Below are 22,298 nucleotides of genomic sequence, written 5' to 3'. Positions count from 1 at the left end.
TACTATGCCATGCTCACCTTAACAAGGCACTTGACATAGCACTGAAATTTGCTTTCTTTTCCTTGATACTGAAATATTTATCATTATGAGACTTCCCAAATTTCTAAAATAGTTCAATAATTTCTGCTCCTAGAACAAACCTAAAAATAAGTAATTTTTTTCTGTAGTTCTTTGGAAGGAATTATTAGGAAAAATTTCAGTTATTCTATTTATTGTATAATATGATATTTAGGACCTATTAATTTTCATATGATAAGGTTATTTTTCTTGAAAGTTTAATTGTAATGAGTCAACTTCTCCATCACTTTTGCTATTCCCAATAATGTCATATAGTAAGTTTTTACTTTGTTTCTCATTAGGCCCTATTTTAGAAACAAATAAATAATGTAGAAAACCCTTAATAGTGTTGAAATAGACACTGTGTGAAATCGTTTAGAATAGATACTGCATTATATTATGTGATTGGAAAATGTGTACTTCTTTTTCTCTCCTGATGAGAATACATATTCATCTATTTTCATTTTCTTTGAACCTAAGATGAACAGTAACACTCCAACTAATGTCAAGTTTTCTTTCCATTCTTTTTACAGGCCCATATGATTTTGGAGGAGTCCTCACTAACAGTAATCGAGATATCATAAATGGAGATGCTATCCACAAACGAAATCAGACCCATAAAGAAATGCACTGGTAAGAGAACCGATTTAGCTTTCAGCTATTCCTTTGTGGGGGTGGGGAGAGAGAAGGAAGGAAACAAGAATCTATCTAGCACCTACTATGTGTAAGGTACTATGCTAAGCACTTAACAATTATTATCTCATTTAATCCTCAGAATAAACCTGGGAGGTAGGTACTAGGTGCTTTTATTCTCCCCATTTTACAGTTGAACACTGTGAGACAAATAGAAGTTGAGAGTTGCCTAGAGTTACGTAGCTGTGTGTGAGGCCACATTTGAACTCAGGTCTCCTTGATTCCAGACCTAGAGCACTATCTTTTGTGATTCCTAAGTATGTCAGTTTCCTTTTGAAACAGAAGATTTCTAATAATACAGAGATGCAACAGGATATAATTAATAAGCATTCATTAAAATCCAAAATTAACCTAGAAATAGGTTGGTTGGGAAGGCAGCTTTGAAATATAAAATGTCAAGGCACAGAGACCTAAGAACATAGAATGGTAGCAATTAGAACTTAAAATATGAGAACTATGTGGTACTGCAGAGCAGTGATGAGGAACCTGAAACTCAGGAAGATGGAGTGATTTCCCTAAGGTCACTTAATCAGTGAATAACAGCTAACCAGTTGATACCAGTTACTAAAAGCTTTTTGTTTATTATCCAAGGAAGAAAGAATTCCTTTGCTTATATTGATCTTAACATGAGTAAGATCTCTGAAACAGAGCTCTGGTAATTGATATAACTAGAACTGTAGGTAGAAATTCATCTACTAACGATCCTCTTCACAATGTTTGTTCTTGTCCTTTGTTTTTCTTGTAATGGCTTGATGTTGACTAGTAAGAGGGCAAACCTATATTTGATGGCTAGAAAGGTGGGACTTAATGTTATTGACATGGGAAGAGGAACATTCTGCCATCCAAAAGGTAAGCTCTGCTCAAGAGAGAGAAGAGACAACATGGTTTAATGGAGAGGACACAGACCTGTTAATCAGGAGACTTTGATTCTTTTCTTAGCATTTCTTACCCTGATCCCTCTGGTCAGGAATCAGTTTTATTCCTTAGATCTTCCATAACACCTTATGCCTTTCATGCTTTTATATTGTGCTCTGCATTCTAGTTATTTAGTATCATTATTGCATACTAGTATATGTTTAATATCCCACTTTGAGAGATTGAAAGCTAGAAATGGCTAAGATAATTCTATCTTAATTCTCTCTCCACTACTATAACAGAGCTTTAAGTGACTGAATTCTACTATCTGTTTTACATGGTGCAAATCATAGTCTTGCTTTAGTTTCCTCATTTGAACAATGAAAAAGGTGGATCAGATAATCTCTAAGGTCATTTCCAGTAATAATGTTCTATTAATTTATAATTACTATTATTCAGAGAGAGTAAAATGGAAATCTTTATTTTTATATCTAGCACCTCAGAAATATGTGTAAATTTTAAGGTTTAAAGAGCTTGAGAATTTAAATTGTGCTAATGGTTCTTGTAATCCCTTTCCTTTATGTCAAGACGAGCACTTGGAAGTCACTTTCTGAAAAACAAGACAGAAATAGATACCCTCTCCTCAAGTTTATAGCATTTCAACTCTTTCTATTTCAGTGGGAAGGATTCTTCCCTTGGAATCTGGAGGCCTTATTTCATACCTTATTTTGAACACTACTTGTGTGACCCTAAACATGCAACAGCTTCTCAAGACTTTAGGTTCCCCAAATTAACTTTAATTCTTTTTCTATCAAACTACCAAAAAATTACTTTATAGAATTAGAAAAAAATAACAAAATTCATCTGGAGGCACAAAAAGTCAAGAAAATCAAGGGGAATCAATGAAGAAAAAGTGAAAGAAGGGGGCCTAGCAGTACCAGATCTCAAACTGTATTACAAAGCTATAATTGTCAGAACAATTTGGTCCTGGGCAAGAAACAGAGAGGTTGATCCATGGAATAGACTAGGTACACACGCAATATATAGAAACAAATGAGCATAGTAGCCTAGTGTTTGATAAATCCAAAGATTCCAGCTATTGAGGTGAGAACTTCATATTTGACAAAAACTACTGGGAAAACTGAAAAGTAGTCTGGCAGAAATTAGGCATAGACCAGTGTCTCACGTACCATGTACCACGTACCACGATAAACTTCAAACGAGTACATGATTTAGACATAAAGGGTAATATAAACAAGTTAGTGGAACATGGAATAAATTACTATCAAATCTATGGATGGGGAAGAATTCATGACCAAACAAGAGGTAACAAGGTTCACAAAAGGTAAAATGGATAATTTTGATTACATAAAATTAAAAAGTTTTTGCACAAAGCCAATGTAGGCAAAATTAGAAGAAAAATAGGAAACTGGGGAAATACTGCAGCAAGGATCTTTGTAAAGGTCTCATTTATCAGGTATATAGAGAACTGAGACAAATTTATGAAAATAGGAGCCATTCCACAGTTAATAAATGGTCGAATGATATGAATAGGCAGTTTTCAGAGGAGGAAATCAAAGCTGTCAATGGTCATGAAAAAAATGCTCTAAATCACTAATAACTAGAGAAATGCAAATTAAAACAATTCTGAGGTACCACCTCACACCCACCAGATTGGCTAACATGACATAAAAGAAAAATTACAAATGTTGAAGGGCATTTGAGAAAAAAAGGTACATTAATACGCTGCTAGTGGAGCTGTGATCTAGTCCAGCCGTTCTGGAGAACAATTTGTAACTGTGCCCAAAGGGTGATAAAACTATATTCCCTTTGACCCAGCAATACCGCTTCTAGGTCTGTATCCCATAGAGATCATAAAAAGGGGGAAGATCCCACATGTACAAAAATATTTATAGCAACTCTCTTTGTGGTGGCTAGAATTGGAAACTGAGGGGATGTCCATCAATTGGTAAAATGAGCAAGTGAGGGCATATGATGCTAATGGAATACTATTGTGGTGTAAGAAATGATGAAGGAAATGTTTTCAGAGACATTTGGGAAGACTTGTCTGAACAGAACCAAGAGAACAGCAGTCTATGCAGTAACTGCAATATCATGAGGAAAGTCAACTGTAAAAACCTTAATAACTGATCAACACAGTGATCCACCACAACTCCAAAGGACTCATGATATAAGTTGCTATTCATCTCCAGAGACTGAACTGAGGGACTGGAGTGCAGATTGAGACTTTTTTCCCTTTCCTTATTTTTCTTGCTTCCCTCTCCCAACATGGGTAATGCAGAAATGTTTTACATTACTGTGGTTATAATATTTCTTTCTCAGTGGGCAGGGGAGAGGATTAGGGAGAGAAAAAATGTAGAAGTGAAAATAGAAATAAAATAAAAATATAAACTGACAAAAATTTAACAGTTCTTTTCTTTATGCATTAGCTAAAAAAGAAAGATTATCTGCGGGGGAAAAAGAGACCAAGGCCTGTAATATTTGGTTTGGATGGTTGGGCTAACTGCATTCTGTATTTCTCTTCCTAGCCTTCATCCTGGAGATCTCTATCCTTTCACCAGAAAGCCTCTGTTTATCATTGTGGACTCGTCTAATAGTGTTGCATATAAGGTGAGTCCAGCATGAGTTAGTGATAGCATGTTAGTCATAAAATACTAGTCCCAGGACTTCCTTCTTTTTACTATGTGTTTTGTGTCTTACTTTATTTTATTTTATTTCTTTTACACAGTTTGTATTTAGTCTTTCTTTTCTTTTGAGGTTGTGCATGCTAGTAAGGATCTGGTGCTATGAATAGAAACAAGAAGAAAACTGCATGAATGGACGCTCAGTGGAAAGTAATAAACCCTGCAGAAAAAAAAAATCAAGATTTCCAAGATCTCTGGTGGGAGGTTTATTTATGTTATATACCCTAGGATGTTGCTTGTGTGGAGGTGGGGATATTGTGGAGAATTTTTTTCTTTTTTCTCTCACTTTTCAAAAATTTTTTCTACTCACATATACCAAGTTACTTTTAGTTTTTGAATGAACTTGCTATTCCATATTTTTGTCATATAACATATTCAAATTCTTGTCCTGGCATATAGGTGGATGACTCTCTCTCTCTCTCTCTCTCTCTCTCTCTCTCTCTCTCTCTCTCTCTCTCTCTCTCTCTCTCTTTCTCTCTCTCTCCATATATATATATATATTTAATATATTAATATTATATTACAATATTATATATTAATATTAATATATATTTAATATATGTATAAATATATATACCATTAAGTTTATTTAAGTCATAGTAGTAGAAGTGATGATGACAGTAGACTTTGAGTCAAAAGTTTCAATCAGCTTACACAAATCCTATAACTGGTTTGGGCCTTAGTTTCCTAATGTGCAAAATGAAGAAGCTGTACTAGAAACTTTTTAGTTTCTTTCCATTTCTTTGAGCCTCTTGGTCCTAGGACAAGTGTCCCATATGTCCTAGGACAGTCATTTAACTTCTATGAGGTTTAGGCTCCTTATCTACAAAATAGATATATTATAGATACATATAGGATATTAATGTTTGGCTTTCCCTACTCCTATGGTTGTGAAGATCAAATGAAATAATGAACCTGAAGTGGTTTGTGAACCATGAATTAATTTGTCAACTATTATAAAAACAGAGGAAAATTATGGCAAGAATACTAAAATAAGATCCTTTGTTATACATTGTGAAAGTAAAGTTTTAGTTTTTTTTTAATAAATAAAACTTTTAGGTTTTTGTTGCAGTTGAACACTTCATAATTCAATAATTATTATTATTCAGACTAGGTAATTCCCAGAAAAATTCCAACAAAAACTCTGGAGTCTACTGCATCTGTGTGGAATTATTTCGTTAGTGAACATAATGCTCAAAAATATGCAGGGTATGCAGAGCTGCCACTTTTACCTACTTTCCATTGTATGTTCTCATATTTATGACCAGATCAGAGGAACTTGAATTTGCAGATTTATTTCTGGAGAGCAATTTCTTTTGACCAAGAGATCTGACACTAAATATATGTTTCCCATCTGGTTTGCATGTTTAGTTTTACCTTTTAGGATTGAACTGTGAATTTTAGTAGTGCTTTTATATCAAGGAATTGTTGGTACATACCCTGATATCCCATTCTCTTAATTTAATTTTAGGCCTTTCAGTTGCTAAGAAAGTTAGATATATCTGTGTGTTTGTTTTCAGATTTGGAATTGTAATTAATCAGAGTTTGTTTTTTTTTATGAGTGGAAAAGAATGGCTGGTAGCTTCTTTTGAGGAAATACGTTTTAAAAAGAAACCTCAAACAAAACAAAAGAATGAGTTGATATTGTATAATAAAAAAAATAGAATATGCCTGTGCACAAGCCGAAAAGTGTTCTTCTAATGTACAGAAATTCCTTTTTTTTGTAATTCAACTAGATGTCATAGTGTTGGACTTTATGAGTCCGAAAGACCTGAGTTCAGATCCTGCCTCAGTTACTATCTATATGACCTAGACAAGTCATTGAATTTCTCATCTTCAGTTTTCTCATATATAAAGTAAAGATGATAATACTATCAACCTTATAGGCTTGTTGTGAGGATCAAATAAGATATATGTGTAAAGTACTTTGTAAATCTTAAAGAGCTGTATAAATGCTAGACATTACTATGAAGAGTAGTAGTACTAGTGGCCTGTTGTATTAATTTCAGATAATGGAAATCTTTATATCTCCAGTACTTTATCCAAAAATTGTTCTCTATTTAAACTTAAATAATAACAAACATGAACATTTCCACATACAAAGAAGAATGGGAAAGATATCCTTCATATAACTTAAAAAATGAACTAAGCTATAGTTTGGGGAAAACATGGCTTGGTGGCAAGCACTCAAAACTTAGGGACTTTAGTTGAAGTGGTGAGTTATCTATCCCTAGATGTATTTTATTTAGGCAAATGCTGAATGATGATGTGTCAGCAATTTTGTAGAGTATGTTCCCTAATTGGTGAAAAATTGACTTAGGTGATACCTAATATCTTTTCCAATTTTAAGACTAAAACTCAGTTCAGAAAAGGAGATAGTATGAAATTCTGTGACCTTGAGTATTGGACATTTTCTAACCTACTATTCTCCTCACTCTTGTTGGATAGTAGTTAGTTGCTTGTTTAAGTGATACCATTTGTAGTAGTGGTGTATTTAATGAGAGTTAAGGGTGAAATATTCTGAGCTATTCTGTGATGGGGTTTTTTGTTTTGTCTTCTTTCTTTCCTTTTGAAAGAAGAAACCCCTTTGAAGAACTGAAGTGTAATGAGAGAGATGGATCCTTGCCAAGAAATGATTTGCATCTTTGTCAGAATCAACATAATTATCCACAGAGCCTCATTTTTAAAGCATTTGGCTCATCATGCCAGACAGCTGCAGCCTGTTCATAATTTCAGACTTTCAGGAAAACTACTGAAAAGTTAAAACTTTTAATGGCAAGAGGTGATTTAAGAAGGTTGAAATATATAGCAGATGTTGATGCACTATCCCGTTGTGTTGCAGCAACTTAGCTTTTGTAGTTCTAGATCTGGGAGGGACCTTGAAGGCCATCTAGTTCAACTTTCTCATTTTACAAGTGAATAAACTGAGGTCTAGAAGGTTGGATGACTTGACCAAAGTCAGATATATAGCAAACATCAGGAAGAAGGAAGTTCAGGAGCTAGGCAGCCACTTGGGAGAGAATTAGTATTCAAGAAATGTCACCGGGAGGCTACCAGTTTAGGATATCCAACTTTCTAATAAGATTTGAAGAATAATTTTTGACAGTCAACTTCTCATGACAATAAGATCCTACTAATATTTCATAAATGCCAATCTATTTGCCGTAAATGTGCATCAGCTACTCTTCTTGCTCTCTGAGGAAAATGTATTAGTTTACATAGACTTTCACTGTTCTTCTGAAGGCAGCATAATAGCTTTAAACATTGAAACAAACTTTTCCTCCACAGTAGCATTCTGTTCAAAGCAGGAGCCTCCTGCCAGGGGTCAGCCCTTACATTAGCCATTTCTACTTTCACGATGAGATGAATTTTGAAAAAAATTTTTCCTTTTCTCTCCTTCTAGCTTCATGTAACATGTAAAGTACAGATAATTTAAATAAATAACTTAGACCATATTGGTTTTTAGCTTGTTTCACACAAAGTATCTTTTTACTTAAACTGTTTACCTTTTCACTCACTTTTGTGTGCCAATGTGGATGTTTGTGCTACTTGTAATATTTTTTGATACTTTTTTATTTCTGTTGCATTAATAATCTGTTTGCTACTATTTGGTACTAATATATTCCATTTCCTAAGTCTCTATTAAACTTTGGTATCTATATTAAGTTAATTAGACCAAGTCATTCTAACATTTTAACATTTAATTTATGGCAAGCAAATTAGGTAAACACAATCCACTAGAACTCATAAATTGAATTAGAGTAGTACAAAATAATACAACCATATGATGTCTTTTTCCTGAATATTATTTTGTTGGTGTTTCTTTTGGGGAGGGGAGAGCAAGAATTGAGTATGGTCCATAGTACTTTGATTAAATATAATTTTAAAAATTCTCTTCTGCCCTCTTCTTTCCCTATGCTGAATTAGTTTTCTATGAGTTTTATAAATTATTACATAGGAGTTTGGGTTTGAATCTGATTTATATTGTTTTCTCTCTCGTTTATATGAAGCAGTTTAACTGACATAGTACAGACCCATCTGGTCTATTTAAAAAAAAAAATGAATACTAGCTTCTTGTCATTTTTTCGAGAGGCTGTAGGTGAGAAAAAAAGAAACAGAATCCATTCACCAAAAGTGTTGTATTTTTATATAAAGTATGCCATTAACTGACAACAATCTAAGCAGAGCAGATTTTAACACACATGACTTAAAGCAAAGGCACATATAGCAATGTATGTTTGCATTACTTCTCTAGTAATTTGGTGAGAAAATAAAGAAAAGCTGTCCCTCACCTTTTTCTGACAATTTTTGTTTTTGGAAATTGTGCAATTAATACAATGGCTAATCTTTATCTTCTCCTAGCACATTTTTTTTACCTGAAAATGTTTTAAAATAGACTGTCCATTCAAATGAGCAGATTCTAAAATGGAAGCCATTCTTGTTTTAAAAGCATGTGTTTGAAGTTTTCCTTGTTTTCACTTCATGATATTGCCACCTACAGGACACACATGAAGGTGAATAGACATATACCCCAAAAGAAGTAACTCGCATTTCCATACTTGTGAAAATTTGTCATTATTTCTCTATGCTGTTGAATTTACCAAAGCATATTTTTTACTCTAAAGCAGAAGATCACTCAAACCAACTTTTAATACCATATAGAAAAATAGTTACCCTGTTATTATGTTTGTTTCAGGAAATGATAATCTTACTGTCAATATGAGCTTTCAGTTTTATTGCATAGAAGTTTTACTATTTATTGTTAAATTTATGAGTTTTATCATGCATCTGTTTCAGATCAAGGTACTTACATGTTATTTAGTTAGAAATCTTTTAAAATTTTAATTTATTTCTTTTGTTTTTATATGACCTACTTTTACATTATACAAGGAGCTGGGGGGAAGTACTTCAGCACAAGTATCTAACATTCGAGTCCTGTCAAACTGGTAGTTCTACTCTACACCAAAGGTCTCTTCCGTCTTCCCTTGCAAAAACAGCAAGGAAGTGTATTCATGTACCTCTTTTGAAGGGGCAAGCTTGGCTATTATAATTTCACAGCATTCAGTTTCATTTGATTGGTTTTTGTTTCCATTTACGTTGTTGAACTCATTGTGCATGTTATTTTCCTGATTTTCTTATTTCATTTTGCTTTCATTCATATAAACAACCTCTTGTTTTTCTGTACTTACCATTTTAATAGTTTCACACATCACCATTACATTCATGTATTGAATTATTTTTTGGCTCTTCCTCAAATTGATGGATGTCTAATTTGTTTTCACTCTTTGCTACCACAAAAAAAAGTGTTCAGTTGTTTTTCAGTCATGTCCAATTTTTTATGACCACATTTGAAATTTTCTAGGCAAAGATACTGGAGTGGTTTCCCATTTCCTTCTTCTTCTCATTTTACAAATAGGTAGACTGAGGCACACAGGGTTAAATGACTTGCCTAGAGTCACACACCTAGTGAGTATCTAAAGCCGGATTTGAAAACAGGAAGATGAGTCTTCCTGACTCCAGCCCAGCACTCTATCCACTGTGCCACCTAGTTTCCCTAGCACCAAAACAGTGATAACAAAAAATGCTGCTTTAAATATTTTGGCATATGTGAACTTTTCTTTCAGCATTTGGCATGCTTGGGATAAATGTCTACAAATCAAAGAGAATGGATCTTTAAGTCACTTTCTTAGTATAATTCCAAATCATCTTCTAGAATGGGTCTGTATTAATTCACAGTCCTACCAAGAATGCTTTTCTTTGTCTCTTCCAACATTTAATATCATGATAATGACAGCAACAAGAGTAATAATAATAAAAAGAAGACAAAGAAGAAGAAACATTTATATAAGGACTTTAAAGTTTGCCAAGTACTTAACAAATATTATCTGATTTTATCTTGACAACTACTTCTGAGAGATAGGGGCTGTTATTGTCCCCATTACACAGATGATGAAATTCAGGAAGACAGAGGTGAAGTGACTTGCCCACGGTCAAATAATTAGTAAGGTAGAATTTAAACTCAGGCCTTCCTAATACCAGGTCTGTCTACTGTACCACCTAGGTGTCTTTCATTCAAGTCCCCTGTGTTTGAAGTGATCTGCTATGGCAGCATAGCCCCACTATAATCATCACAGGACCCAGTGAGATAGGGAGCCCTGATCAAGTGGTTTTTCTACCAGTTTAAAGAAGAGGTGGCCCTTCTGACCTCTGCAAGGTCAGCATATCTTTATGTTCTTGATAATCTGTCTTGTCCATCTTCTAAGAGCTTGGCCCATGTTATCATTCCCTTCCTCCCCTTCATTTTTGAAGAGGCAATGTGCTAATTGCTTTACAAACATCTCTTTTGATCCTCACAACTCTGCAAAGTAGGTACTATTATTATTCCCATTTCACAGTTGAAGAAACTGAGTTAAACAGAAGCTAAGTGACTTGCCCAGGATCATGTAGTTAGTATCATATAGCTGTCTCCAGTTATCCTGATGAATATCTGGTCACTGGATCCAGATGGCTCTGGAGGGGAAAGTGAGACTGGTGACCTTGCACAGACCTTCCTCACTCAAATCAAAGTCTACTGCAAGTCATATCCTCATTTCCCTGATGCCATGATCCTCTTCAAAAATGAAATACAAACACAAAAATAGTTAGCAAGCATCTGAGGCCAGATTTCAACTCGTCTTCCTGATTCCAGGTCCAGGGCTATATCCATTGGGCCACCTGACTGCCTACATTATATACTTCTAAGTACATTAGTTAGCTAAATTGTAGTTAGCTACATGAGTTAACGAATTAGTTAACTATAATTTAGTTAAATTAGTTACATTTGGTGCTGGGCTTTTGATTGATTACGCTCAGATTGATTAGGGGCTGAGTGCTTGCCACATGTCTGGACTGTCTTCTGGGTACTTCATTTTGGGGTGCTGTGAGTTTACTTTGGCCCAAGGAACTACTTTCATTCAAGTCCCCTGTGTTTGAAGTCAACTGCTATGGAAGCATAGCCCCACTATAATCATCACAGGACCCAGTGAGATAGGGAGCCCTGATCAAGTGGTTTTTCTACCAGTTTAAAAAAGACATGGCCCTTCTGACCTCTGCAAGGTCAGCATATCTTTATGTTCTTGATAATCTGTCTTGTCTATCTTCTAAGAGCTTGGCCCATGTATCATTCCCTTCCTCCCCTTTTCTCTTCTGACTGACTCTATCCCTGCTGGTTACAAATGTGTCATCCTTAAAATACCTTCACTTGACCCAGTGGTACCAGGTTATCATCCTATGTTTCCTTCTTTTTGTGGCCAAACTCTGACAGAGATCTTCTCTACTTACTTCTTTCAATGTTTTACTTCTCAGTCCCTTGCAATCTGACTTTCCCTCACAATTGAAAATGCTATCCAGGCTGACAGTAATCCCTTAATGGCTAAACCTCCTACTTGATGTCAGTGAAGCTTGCCAATCACCACCCCTTCCTCCCAGATACTCTTCCTTGTCTTTGATGACATTGTTCTCTCTGGATCATAGCATTGCTTCCCTGACCACTCCTTTTTAAGATTCTTTGCAGGTTTGCCTTCCAGTTGGAAAAGACCTCAGACACTATCTGATTAGTAATATAATTTTCATATTCTATGACTTGGTTTGTTTGGATTGTATTCTTTAAACAATCAAAAAGTAGGCTTTCATGAATACAGTGGTATGAAAGAATGATAACATGTTTATGCCTGAGAAGAAATAATTTGAGGTTTCTTTCCTTTGGGTATGTTGCTAGAGGAGGACCTTAGGGACAAAAACTTTCCTCTTAAAAAGATCTAAATGTTGGAGAAGCAAGACTGGAGAAGCAAGATGCATTATTGGGAGTGGATAAGTTGGAATTTACAAGCATTTGCCAATAGTCTCAGTTTGTTCAAAGGAATGCATCTTGTAGATTCCTGGCTTCTTTTTCATAGCAATTTCAGCTCATAGATGGTAGTGAAAGCAGTGACTGAAATGACTTCTCTGTACTTCATTCTGATCAATAAGGTAGAATGAGTTAGTAAAGTGAAAATGATTGGGACTACTTGGTATCTTGAACATTATTATAATAGATAAGGAAACAAATGCTTGGCATAAGCCCTGTGCTTTAAAATAACCAAACTAACATATCCAAAGGTTCAAAGAATACTTGAGTCTGATTCCCTGGCCAGGGACTCTCAAAGTGAAGATGCCTTAAGAAGAATAGGCCTGAAAAAAAATCTAAAAGTGATCAAGGTGAATGATCCTAAAGTAACGTTAAGTGATCACCGTAACTAAACAGATTTTTCTGAAGTGTTGAAATGTTCAAATTACACATGCAAAAGATAGAAGGAGGACTGTCTAACCAAGGATAAATGGGAAGAAGTGGCATAGCCCTATTAGAAGAGTGTCAGCAAAATAAAAACACAGCTTTCAGAAATATTTAGGGACAATAAAGAGGGTTTGGATTTTATTATTTTTTAAATTATGCATTTTGCTAACGAACAGTGAACTAGGCCCAGAATTGAATGAGCAAAGGTGATCAGGCTGGGTTACATGGGGGAAATTGCACCAAAACCAATCTTTTTAATGCCAGTATTCCCATAGTCTAATAGCAAATCATGTTATACCATTATCAAAAAATAGAAATACGTATAAATGACCCAAAGGATAATGGAAAGATGCACACTCAGGTATAAGGATGCAGAAGATTACCAGTAATGATTTATTCACCAGTATTTTGGTTCAGAGACTCAACTATACAAGTATAGCATAGAGAAGCTATGGCTGGACAGTTGGTATGAAAAAAGATCTGGGAGCAGAGGACTGGGAATTCATTATGAGTCAACAGGATGACATGACTACTAAAAGAAATCTAATGTGATTTTTGGATCATAGTGTCCAAAATTAAGGAAGCACTAGTCCTGTTGTTCTCCACCTAGATACCACATCTTATGCTCAGTTCTAGGTGCTGGGATACTGATAAGCTGGAGCTTGTCCAGAGAAGGGTGATTTGTTGGTAAAGAAACTAAGGACCAAGTCACAAAGGCTCAGGTGTAATAATTAAGTGTGGTGGGCCTGGAGAGTGGGAGGCATTGTGTGAACAGGGAGGGTAATAGCCTGGGGTAACATGATATACTTGTATTCATGTATTTGAGAGACTACACATGGAAGAAAGATTTGATATATTCTGTTTGGATCCAGAATAAAACTAGGGGAAATGAGTAGAAGTTGCAGAGAATCAGATTTTAGGTCCATGAAACTTTTCAATAATTAAAGCTATCCAGAAGAAGGATAGGCTCCCTTTTGAGATCATAAATTCTTTATTGGAGGTTTTCAGGTGAAGACTGGGTGGCCACTTCACAGAGATTTTGTAGAAGAGATTCTTGGTCAGGTATAGGTTAAACTAGATGACATCTGAAGTCCTTTCTGCTTTTAGCACCTGTGCTTTCCAACAAATGATGGTTACCTCTTCACTTAAAGACTCCCAGTGAAGGACAACCTATGACTGGCTGGCACATTCTATTTTGGGACAACTCTACAATTTTTCCTTAATCAAACCAAAATCTACCTATCTCTAGCTTCCATTCATGAGTAATACTTCTGGCCCCTTGGACCAAGAAGAACAAATCTAACACCACTTAGAAAATGATAAATCTTGAAATACTTGAATGTGATGTCCACTTTTAAGTTCTTTTTGCTCCAAATTAAACGTGCTCATTTTCTTTAGCTTATTCTCATAGGACAGGATGTTCCTCTCGTCATCCTGATTGAAATCTTCTGAACATACTCTAGCTTGCCTACTTCTTTTCTAAAATATTGTGCCCATTACGGTTTTTGCAAACATGGATTGATTAGGGAAAGAGTATAATGGAACTGTTACCTTCCTTGTTCTGGATACTATGCCTTTATTAATACAGCCTAGCATAGAATTAACTTTTTTGACTGCCATGTCACACTGTTGAGCCATGTGCTTGAAGTTCACTAAAACTCACAGACCTTTTTCACAGGAAATGTTATCTAGTCACATTTCTCTCATCCCGTACTTGTGAAATTAATTTTTTAACCCACATGTGTTAATGTCATTTTATTTGATATATCCATTGTTCATATGGAGATTTTTTGATATTCAAATTCTGTTGACTCTCAATATGCTCTCTATTTGACTCTCAATATCTGTTCTTGTAATTTTCCCTTGAAGCTTATGATCTGATTCTCAAGCTCCTTTCTAAGTCATTAGTAAATGCCAAGTCATTATGACAATATAACTTATGTCTTTTTTAATTCTCTTGATCCTTACTCAAATGATTCTCCTCTCATATACCTGGATTTCTTAACATAATATAATATATTTGCTTGATATTGAATATTTTTAGAGCAGTGGTATCAAACTGATATAGAAATAAATTGCTGCGGGCCAGATGTTGACTTAGAAAATCACAAATGAATATCATCTGTATTTCCTAATTACCTTTTAATCTGATTTGGACTCATTCCTGAGTACATATTTGAAATCTGTGTTGTAGAGGACATTTCTGTTAGTTACATATATGACTGGGAAGCTCTGAGGTCTCTTCCTGCTCTGAGAGTCTCTGGCATGGTATAAGAGACATCATCAAGGACATATGTAGTCAAAAAAGAAGTTGAGCTAGTTATGGAGTGACAATGACATAGTAAATGAAGTCTACAAGTATTGTACTGTTATCCACTAAATATTAAAAGAATCAGAGGCAAAGTTACTAGTGAGCTTCAGGTGGGTCTTCTGTGGAGGATTTATATATGGACCCGAACCAGAATTTCAGAGTGAGAAGCTGAAAATGAATCCATCAAACTAATCTTACTTAGATCAAAAGAACATGGAAGGGATACTCATATTGTTTGGATCAGTGTTGCCAGGTTAGTACCCAAGTTTCTGAACCCCTAAACCTAAGCTATGAGGACTATCTAAATTTAGGAGATTTTTGTTTTCTTTTCCACTCAAATTCTCAGCAAACCATGTGGATCTTCTGCAGCCCTTGAATTTCATGAGAGATGGAAAAACCTAAGGAATCTCACCCCTACATGCCTGTATTCCCCACTCTGTTACTCAGAATCTGAAGATCACACCCTTAAGGCTAAAATAACCTACTTTAAGACAAAGTGATCTTTGGTGACCCTTCAGCACTTGATTTCAAAGCTCTGACACAAGCCTGGGAATTACCCAAGTATTTTTTCTGATGCTGATTTTAGATCTGTTCACCCCAGCCTTAAAACTCTCAACACTAATTTCTCATATATCTGCCTAGTCGTCCTCTGCCCAGCTCTGTGAGCCTGTTTACTCCTATTATTGGGCTCTGCCCTATTTGTCTGGTACATCACCAAGTACCTGTCACCTGTTTTCCTGAAGCCCAGACTCCTCTGTATCAAATTTGAACTTACTTGACCTCATGTTGCCCAGTCACTATCAGGATAAAGCAGACCTCACACCTGCCTCAGCTATTGTCACCTGATTCTCCTCCACCCCTCTTTGTGAAATGTGCATTGAAGCAGCTTGTTCAAAGGATGCTTTCACAGCCCCACCTGCTGGCTGCTTTTTCCTTTACTCTACTTTTCCTGAAAGGTAACTGAGAGGAATAGGTTTTGAGTCATATTATCTAAGTTAGAATCTTGACTTTGTTGCTTAATAACTCTGTGACTATGAGCAAGGCACTTAACCTTTCCAGATCTCAATTTTCTCATCCCTGAAAAGAGAGAGTTGGACTAGATGGTAAAAATCCCTTCCTTCTCTAGTTCTATGATCCCATACAATGCTAACAGATGACAAAGAAAAAAGAGGATGTTGTAGTCGAGTTCTAAATTCTGGAGAGAGAGGATCTGATAATGAGTTCCAGCTCTGTCACTCACTAATTGGGAGCTTCTGCAAGTAATTTAACCTCCCTGATCCTCAGCTTCATTATCCATAAAATGATTATTTGTGCCTCCCTAATTGGTTATCACAAAATTTCGAGGAAAAAGCAGCAACATCATCTGAGTTTTTAGAGAGGCCTTGTGTTATGTTCAGGGGGTACCAGTCGTTTTACTCTTTACATGCCCCATGACAACCCCCCCCCCCCCCATGCCCCTGCATCCATGTACTCATCAGTCCAGTGACACTAGCCTCCTTGCTGTTGCCACCTGAGACACTCCATCTCTCAACTCTGGGCCTTTTCTCTGACTATCTTCTATGTCTTGAATACTCTTCCTCCTCATTTCTTCCATCTGGCTTCCCTGGCTTCTTTGAAGGCCCAGAAAAAAAATCTCATCCTCTACAGGAAACCTTTCCTAATCTCTCTTAATTCTAGTACCTTCCCTCTGTTTATTATTTCCAGTTTGTCTTGTTTGTGCATAGTTCTTTGCATATTGTCTCCATCAGTCTCCATTAGACTGAAGCATCTAGAGAGCAAAGACTGTCCTTTGTTTTTCTTGGTATCCACAGTACTTAGTACAGTGCCTGGCACATAGTAGGTGCTTAATAAATGTTTATTGGCTAACTGATAATCCAAAGGACTGGATTCCATACAATTGTGCCACTTCCTGGCCAAATAATCTTAAATAAAATCACTTAATCTCTCTAAGCCTAAATGTCCTCATTTACAAAAAAGCAGTAATGATCCTTGTGCTATTCCCTCCTTGGGCTATAAGGAAAATCTTTTATCAGCCTTAAAATGCTCTGGAAATGTGAGTTGTTGTTGATGCTGTTAGTAGTAGTAGTAACATCTACTATTATATTTACATTTTGCATTGTCTAGCTAACAGCCATAGGATCATAGATCTAGAGCTGGAAGGTACCATAAAGACCTACTGTACCAATCTTTTTATTTTGCAAATGGGAAACTGAGGTCCAAAAAGATTAAATAATATGCCCGAATTCACATGCAGTAAGTAGCAGAATCACTGAAGAACAGTAGAGGTGAAATTTCATTGTTTCCTAACTGTGATACTCTTCCCCTTCTTTCTTTCCTTACCCTCACCACACTCCATTCCACAGTACTCTCCCAAGACATCACCTTTGCTTTCCTACCTTCCTACTTTCAACTCCAGTTAACTTATTCAATACTAAATTGTCCCCTACTCTCAATTCCTTTTTTAATTAGTCCGATCATAGCTCATACTTTGCTACACTCCAACCCTAGGCTATTCCTACCAGCAACCTCTGTTCCTACTTACATGCCATTGAAAGGAACTGAAAAATATTAAGCATCCAGCTTGGATCCACCGTAAAATTATGCTATTTAATCTCAACTGGTCACTCGCTGCAGTGGGACAATCCTTTTTAGTCTTCCCCAATTGATTTTCCATCACACTCCTCATGGTTCCAAACCTCTTTTCAAGCTATCACCCTAACCCCTCCCTTTTAACTGAGGACCTTGCTTATTACTTTACTAAGAAAATTGAAAGCCATTTTCTGTAAGCTCCCTCCTTATCCCCATCTCTGCTTCTCAAAATGATTGGACATTAGCCTCCTTTATTCTAGTATCTGAAAAAGTGACCCTTCTCCTATCCATTTGCATAGATCCTTGAACAACTGTTTTACCAGATTGCCCTCCCAATAATTCCCTCTCTCCCTAATTTTTGACATGTCCTCCATATTGTTTTCTTCTTCTCTCCCTAAAAACACACCCAAGGGTCCTGTTGTATGCTTAAAAAACCCTAGAAACTTTAGGTGGCCTTTCTGTCCTCTCAAACTATTGTTCTTTAGGTCTTGTTCTTTTTTAAGTCAAACTTCTAGAAAAATCATTGTGCTCTGCTGGAGATTTCTCTCTTCTCTTTCCTCAAATGTTTGTGATCCAGTCTTATTGGTCACTTCAAAATGCTTTCTCCAAAATCACCAGTGTTCTCTTAATTGTTAAATATAACTTTTTACTGATCTTGTTTTCTGATGTGCTCACCCCAGCCTAAAACCCCCAACACTAATCTCTGATTTATCTGCCTGTTGGACATTTCAAACTCAGGGTGCCCCAAACAGACCTTATTTGTCTTCTTCATTTTTTTCAGTCTTTTGACTTTAATATTTTTTGTTTTCTTATGGAGTTATTGTTTTCTGTTTGAACCACTTTAATTTTCATGGAATGTATTACTTCAGCAAGGTTTTATACCTTTTATGCTAAACTGTTAATTCGCTTCCTGTTTCTTCCATAGTTCTCATTTGTTTTACAGTTTTTTTCTGCTAGTTCTCTCATTTCATTTATAAAAAATTTTAAACTTTAAAACAAAAACCCTCTTCCTTCATTTCTTCAAGGAATTACTATTAAATTTGTGTCCGTGTTGTGTTTTTCTTTGAAGCTTTGCTTTTAGATGTTTTGAAGTCATTCTCTTATTTCAGGTTTGTGTCATGATCATCCTACGATAAGAGCTTTTTATGGTAGGATTCTTTTTTGTTTGTTTGCTCATTTTTCCAACCAACTTTGTGACATTAGATTCAACAAAACTTATTTTTACTCCCAAACCCATTCCTTGTGTTTCTGTTGAAGGTACCATTTTCACTATCTCTCAGATTGATAACCCTGATGTTATCCTCAATTCCTCAATGTCTCTCCCTTGCTGCAGATATCCAATTTGTTATAAAATCTTACTGTTTCAACTTCTTTTCAACATCTTTCTTATCCAGCTGAGTCTCTCTACTCATACTGCTTTGCATCCTCAGTCCAAGCTTTTTATCACCTTTTACTGAAACTATTGCAAGGGCCACATAATTGGTCTCCTTGCCTCTAATTACCCATCGTCTCTCTGCTTCATTCTGTCCTGTATACAACTGCCAAGATATTTTCCCGTAATGAGAAATATGACTCTCTAACTCACCCCCTCAGTAAATTCTAGGTCTCCCCAATTTCTTTATATTTAAAAAGTCCTCTGTTTAGCTTTTAAACCTGACTACAAATTGGTCCCAACCTATCTATCTTTTCAACATAATCATACATAAATCTCCTTCCCATAGGCCATAATCCACTCAAACTGGCCTTTTTTGCACTGCCTCTCCCATGCCTGGAATACACTTTCTCTTTATTGCCACCTCAGACAATCCCTTTATTTCTTCAAGAAGCAGTTTAAATATCATCTTACAGATGCAGCTTTTTCTGATTCGCCCAAGTGCTGAAAAGCTTCTTGGCTTATATTTGTTTATATGTGTTGTGTTTATATTTAGTCTGTACATATTTATATGTTGTGAAGAAGTGTGATAGAGTGGAAAAGAGAGCCTACCTAAAAGCCAGGAAGACTATAGGTTCAACTTCTTTTCCTGATATATACTATATGATCCTGGACAAAGCCCTTAACCTCTCAGTGCTCTACACCAGAGTTGTCACAGAATAAATAAAAATACAATGAAACATAGATAATACATTTTTATAATTTGGTGTGCAGCCCTAAGGAATCCTTAGGTACAGTTTAGTGGACCTTGTTTCTATTTGTTTTTGACATGACTAACAATTGTCTAGATGATAAATCTAGATAATTCTCTAAGATGATAAATCCCAGATAAAGTTCTGACCTTTAAATGAAGTTTACTCATCGGGAGTTCCTTATACCAATGAAATCACAGGTCCATTCCTCATCCTTAAGTGTTTGTGTGTGTGTGTGTGTGTATACATATATATGTATATATACATGTTTATACATGTCTCCCTTGTTAGAATGTGTTGAAGCATATCAAAAACCTCTTTTTAGTTCAACTGCAAATATTAAGAAATAATATTTTCTCCAACCTAAAACCTTTTCTCTGACTTTTCCTTTTAAGAAAATGTGTAAGAGATCAAGAACAAAGGGTAACATAGAAAGATAAATATCTATTTTCTAATATAGATTATTGCTTTCCTCATCCCCAGAAAGGATGATACTATATTCAACCCTTAGAAACAGTTAAGTGTTAGGCACTGGAAAGAAACCTTTTCAGTCCACTAGGGTAGAAGTCAAGGTAGGAATTTGAGTAGTTCTAGTTGAAAATTAAGTGACTATCTTAGTGACTATTGTTTTGAATTTTTAACTCAGAACTGTATTTTAACATGTTGTGACTTTTAAAATTCAAGATGCCTATAAATATTACTTTAAATTGTCTTGGGGTAGAGGCATGTCCAAGGGCATGGGGGTGGGGAGTACTACACCAATTTGGACCTTACTCTGAACAGGGCCTGGATTTTGAGTAATGTTAAATTAATCAGACTGTTTGTGACACACTTAAAATGTACCTATAATACAATATTAATATTTTTTGTTCAACAATGTAAGCTCTCTTGAGAGTAAGGTTTCATTCTTTGCATTGGTAACTCCAGCAACTACCACATTGCCTAGCAATATAGTAGGTGTTTAATAAATGCTTACTGATTCATAAAAAGGTAGCAGGTTAGATGATTTTTAGTGCAATGTAGAATTGGTCTTAAACAAACTTGTCTAGGCAGTTTTTGTGTTTGCTTTAACTTCTTCATCTGCCTTATTTTCTTTTCTTCCTGAGTCATCCCTTCCACTTCTCAGTTTCTGTCCTCTTGGTACCATCTTTGCTCAGGAGTTAACTGTAATTAAGGCATTGATTAGTAATTCCTTCTGGGTTGGCCCTTCCCAACTGTATTTGCATATTAAATGCCTTTAAAACTCTAAGGAGTGAAGCTTTAATGTTGGAATAACTGATAAATTTGATATTTTGGAATAGGGGCTGCTTTTAAAATCACAACTGGACCTTATATACAGAACAATAGAGAGTAACAATCTGAAAGACAAATTTACCTTTATTTTATTTAATGGAAGCCATTGTATTGTTTCTGGTGTGTTTTGGTTATTCAAAGAGGTTATATGGAGTATGTTTGAGTACTGGACTTAGAGTCAATAAATGCTGTATCTGACACATAACTGTGTTACCAGGACAAATATGTTAAACTCAGGTGCTTCTTGAAGACTGTAATTTAGACACTGATTTGTATAGGTGTAGAGACATTATATGTAACTTTATCTAATTTAAATTATATTATATTTGACATTTAACACTCCCTCTACCCACAGGTAGAGAGGTTTGTATTTGAGGGGAAAGGGTTCTATTCTATCATCCTCCTTTTTCTTCCCAACATTTTATTAGTTCCATTGCCTGGAGTCCAAGGTTCCCTAGGCTATTCCTGACCATTTCTACTAAAACATCATCTTCCACTGCCTTGTCATACCTTGGAGATGATCCTAGAATCTTTAAGATAATACAGGAACACAATTTCTGGCAAATCCCATAAGCCTAGAAAAACTCAGAGAATTTGCTAAAGTAAGAGATGTTTATCACCACAGGGTTAGCCACCTGGTGGTAACATTTTTGGCCATAGCACCTGTCTGGTAAAGTGTGATGTGGCTGCAGAACATATCAAAAAACAGAGGGCTACCTCCATAACATAAAAAATCATGGCTCTTTTGAAATACCCTGACAATAATGCTGACAAATCTCAGGAATGCAGACAGTAAACTTCCCTATCTCCTTCTTCTCTCACACATATAAATAAATAGACAGATAATGCTATGCTCCTTCCCATGGTCTGTCTGCCCTATCTAGATAATCCTTTGAATTACATGGAGTCATTTACTACATTAATTTCTTAACTTGAAATTATAATCTGAGTGTATGTAACTGATTCTCCTAGTAAGAAGTTTCTTGGATTTTTATTGCTTTTAATTACTTTTGACGCTATTTTTTTTTCTGGATTTTTGGTTCATCAGAACACTTGGATCATAATTATATCAGAAAAACTTTAATAATAGGACATAATGTGATATAGTAGAAAGGATGCTAAGATTAAGATCCAGAGGAATTTGGTTCAAATCCTAGTTTGGCTCAAGTTCCTTCTTTGTGACTTGCTACATGTGTGACCTTAGGTTTGTAACTTAATCTTCCTTGCCCGTAATTTCTTTATAAAATGAGGGAGTTAGCATCTAAGGTCCTTTTCAGCTCTAAATCTGTGATCCTGTGAATAAATATCTAATATGTTTAAGACTGGAGGCAAACTGGCGTAGATAGGTTGGCATAGAGCA

General features: G+C 35.6%; 1 protein-coding gene across 6 annotated transcripts in view; it reads left to right on the top strand.

The window, feature by feature from the left end:
- SCAI (suppressor of cancer cell invasion) overlaps window positions 1-22,298 on the top strand; it is a 204,543-nt gene that overhangs the window by 161,031 nt on the left and 21,214 nt on the right. For all 6 annotated transcript variants that reach the window (XR_011972109.1, XM_072631896.1, XM_072631895.1 and 3 more), the window contains 2 exons: window positions 591-690; window positions 4,155-4,236. Coding sequence is in view for 5 of the 6 variants with exons in the window: in XM_072631896.1 (XP_072487997.1) it covers window positions 591-690; window positions 4,155-4,236 (182 nt within the window). In the remaining variant the exon portion in view is untranslated. The remainder of the gene's footprint in view (window positions 1-590; window positions 691-4,154; window positions 4,237-22,298) is intronic.

The sequence above is a fragment of the Notamacropus eugenii genome, chromosome 1 (assembly GCF_028372415.1).
Source record: "Notamacropus eugenii isolate mMacEug1 chromosome 1, mMacEug1.pri_v2, whole genome shotgun sequence".
NCBI classification, from domain to species: Eukaryota; Metazoa; Chordata; class Mammalia; order Diprotodontia; family Macropodidae; genus Notamacropus; species Notamacropus eugenii.
This window is presented reverse-complemented; position numbering and strand designations above follow the sequence as displayed.